The 3,177-nt window shown below is 41.5% G+C and overlaps 1 protein-coding gene across 1 annotated transcript in view; it reads left to right on the top strand.

Moving 5' to 3' along the window:
* IPP (intracisternal A particle-promoted polypeptide) overlaps nt 1–3,177 on the top strand; it is a 52,988-nt gene that overhangs the window by 3,383 nt on the left and 46,428 nt on the right. The window contains exon 2 of the mRNA XM_011946588.1: nt 1,892–2,234. Within this exon, the coding sequence (XP_011801978.1) occupies nt 1,943–2,234 (292 nt within the window). The 5' untranslated portion in view covers nt 1,892–1,942. The remainder of the gene's footprint in view (nt 1–1,891; nt 2,235–3,177) is intronic.

The following is a 3,177-nucleotide window of genomic DNA, read 5'->3' as shown; positions in this document are numbered from 1 at the left end:
GATGGTCTCGATCTCCTGACCTCGTGATCCGCCCATCTCGGCCTCCCAAAGTGCTGGGATTACAGGCTTGAGCCACCGCGCCCGGCCCACCATTTTTTTTCTAACATCAGCACACACTATAAGTCTTATTACCTATTGATACCTAAATTACAAAATCTTAGTCATCTTAAATTTCCCTGTGCTATTCCATATGTTGTATTACAGGATCTCATGGTTTGTTTATTTTATTTTGAGACAGTCTTGCTCTGTCACCCAGGCTGAAGGGTGGATCTCAGCTCACTGTAACCTCTATCTCCTGGGCTCAGGTGATTCTTATGCCTCAGCCTCCCAAGTAGCTGGGATTATAACCCTGCTCCACCACGCCTGGCTAATTTTTAAATTTTTAGCAGAGACGGGATTTTGTCATGTTGCCCAGGTTGGTCTCGAACTCCTGGATTCAAGTGATCCCCACGCTTCGGCATCCCAATGTGCTGGGATTACAGGCGCAAGCCACTGTGCCCAGCAGTTTTTTTTTTTTTTTTTTTTTTGAGACGGAGTCTTGCTCTGTCGCCCAGGCTGGAGTGCAGTGGCCGGATCTCAGCTCACTGCGAGCTCCGCCTCCTGGGTTCACACCATTCTCCTGCCTCAGCCTCCTGAGTAGCTGGGAGTACAGGCGCCCACCACCTCACCCGGCTAGTTTTTTGTGTTTTTTAGTAGAGACGGGGTTTCATCATCTTAGCCAGGATGGTCTCGATCTCCTGACCTCGTGATCTGCCCGTCTCAGCCTCCCAAAGTGCTGGGATTACAGGCTTGAGCCAAGTTTCTTTATTTAAAAAGTAATTTAGGAAGGGTGCAGTGGCCTAATAATTCCTGTGGAGTGATATGGTGGAACAGTCCTGGATTTAGAGTAAGAAGGCCTGGATTCAGATACTGAGACTGTCATACTAACATTGTATACTTGAGGAAACTTTGAGCTTCAATTTCCCTTTCTCTCATTTTAGATAAGATTATCTTTTCTTCTCACCTCTTAATTATTGTGAGAATTACCATTGACATAATATGTGGAGAAGCTAAAAGTTAAAAAAAAAATCCAACCTAAGCTATTGTTATTTCTTCTTGTTCTCATTCATTTCACAAACATTGGAAACCTAACATATGTTATATACTGGTGCTATAGCTATGAAAGATAGTACCTGCACTTAAAGGGCTGTCTGTCAAGGACCTTTCAGAGTGTGTGTGTGTGTGTGTGTGTGTGTGTGTGTGTGTGCACGCGCGCAGGCACACGCGCATGCACTAGGAGTAGGGTGGTAGGGTATTTGGTAAGGTAGACCTGTGCTATAGAATGTAAAACCAATAAGCTTAGGGTGAGCAACAAACTTAGGTGAGTTTGGGACCATATTTCCACAGTTCCAGAGGAGGAACGGGGAAAGGTTCCTGGAGGAAGTTATATTTGAACAGTCTTGAATTATGACAGGAATCCCGAAGGGCTTTGTGTGCTACAGGAAGTGTATACGTTGAAGGATTTTAAGCAGTTAGGCTGATCACAACTGGTTTTTGAAAGTTCCTGTTGTCTGTGATGTATGCTTTGTTAACTTTCTTCTTTGTGCTTTATTATTATTTTTTTTACTGCATCAAGAAGTGTCCTCTCCTCATACCTTAATATTAACTCTTTATCCTCTTCTAGTGCAGGTCCCATTTCTTGTGTGAAGCATTCTCCAATTATTTTAGCCTCCCTACTTATCTCGTTCTCTGAAACCATATTAGAAATATTAATAGTAACACACTTTAGTCCTTATTTGTTTTATGTTGATGTCCTTAAGTAGATTTTAAGTATAGAGAATGTTTCTTATGTGTGAATAGAAAGCATGTTAAAAAAAATTGTTGCTTGATCTCTTTGTATTTTGTTTTTCAGGGTAGTAACAGATTATGGACAACAGTCCTTTTTAATTAATGTATCATCATCATGGCTAATGAGGGCTGTCCCAAGACTGCTGATAGTCCTTTTTCATCAGATAAACATGCCCAGCTCATCTTGGCCCAAATCAATAAGATGAGAAATGGACAGCATTTCTGTGATGTGCAGCTGCAAGTTGGAAAGGAAACTTTTAAAGCTCATCGGCTGGTTTTGGCTGCCAGCAGTCCTTACTTCGCAGCTTTGTTCACTGGAGGAATGAAAGAGTCCTCAAAAGATGTTGTACCAATTCTAGGAATTGAAGCAGGAATCTTTCAGATACTTCTAGATTTCATTTACACAGGTATGTTACATGAGCCTGTTGCTTTGACTGAAGAATGATTCAATCACTCATGCACTAATGTGGAAAAATAAATTAATCTAACTTTTTAATTACTCTAGAAGGTAATTTAGCAACATGTTATTACATGACTGAAAATTTTGTATCTTTTGACCCAGTACTCCTTTTCTAGGAATCTGAAGGAATTAATTAGTGATGCAGGCACATATTTACAAACCAGGATTTTATTGTATCATTATTATTATCTGATTATTTTTCGAGATGGGGTCTCTCTCTGTCACCCAGGTTGGAGTGCAGTGGGGCGATCTTGGCTCACTGTAACCTCTGCCTCCCAGGTTCAAGTGATTCTCCTGCCTAAGCCTCCCGAGTAGCTGGGACACAGACGCATGCCACCACGCCTGGCTAATTTTTTTTTTTTTTTAATTTTTGGTAGACACGGGGTTTCACCGTGCTAGCCAGGATTGTCCCGATCTCCTGACCTCGTGATCTGCCCACCTTGGCCTCCCAAAGTGCTGGGATTATAGGCGCGAACCACCGCACCTGGCCTGTGACTTTATTTATAGCAGTATGTAATTGAATAAACTCTTGTCTCAGTAAGTTTTATGGCTAAATAAATTATGATACATATATAGATCTCACAAATGAGATCTAACAAATCTTAAAATATATGTATACTATTATGGAGGAATGTTTATCATATATAAAATTTTAAAAATCAGAATATAAGTAAACCCCTATTTTGTTTTAAACAAAACCCAAAAAACTTATGTGTATTTACACATGAGAAAGTGACCAGAATGGGCCGGGCGCGGTGGCTCAAGCCTGTAATCCCAGCACTTTGGGAGGCCGAGAAGAGACGGGTGGATCACGAGGTCAGGAGATCGAGACCATCCTGGCGAACCCAGTGAAACCCCGTCTCTACTAAAAAATACAAAAAACTAGCCGG

Source organism: Colobus angolensis, unplaced genomic scaffold (genome assembly GCF_000951035.1).
Source record: "Colobus angolensis palliatus isolate OR3802 unplaced genomic scaffold, Cang.pa_1.0 Scaffold106, whole genome shotgun sequence".
NCBI lineage: Eukaryota > Metazoa > Chordata > Mammalia > Primates > Cercopithecidae > Colobus > Colobus angolensis.
Note: the sequence above shows the minus strand (reverse complement) of the source record. Positions and strands in the feature narration are given on the sequence as shown.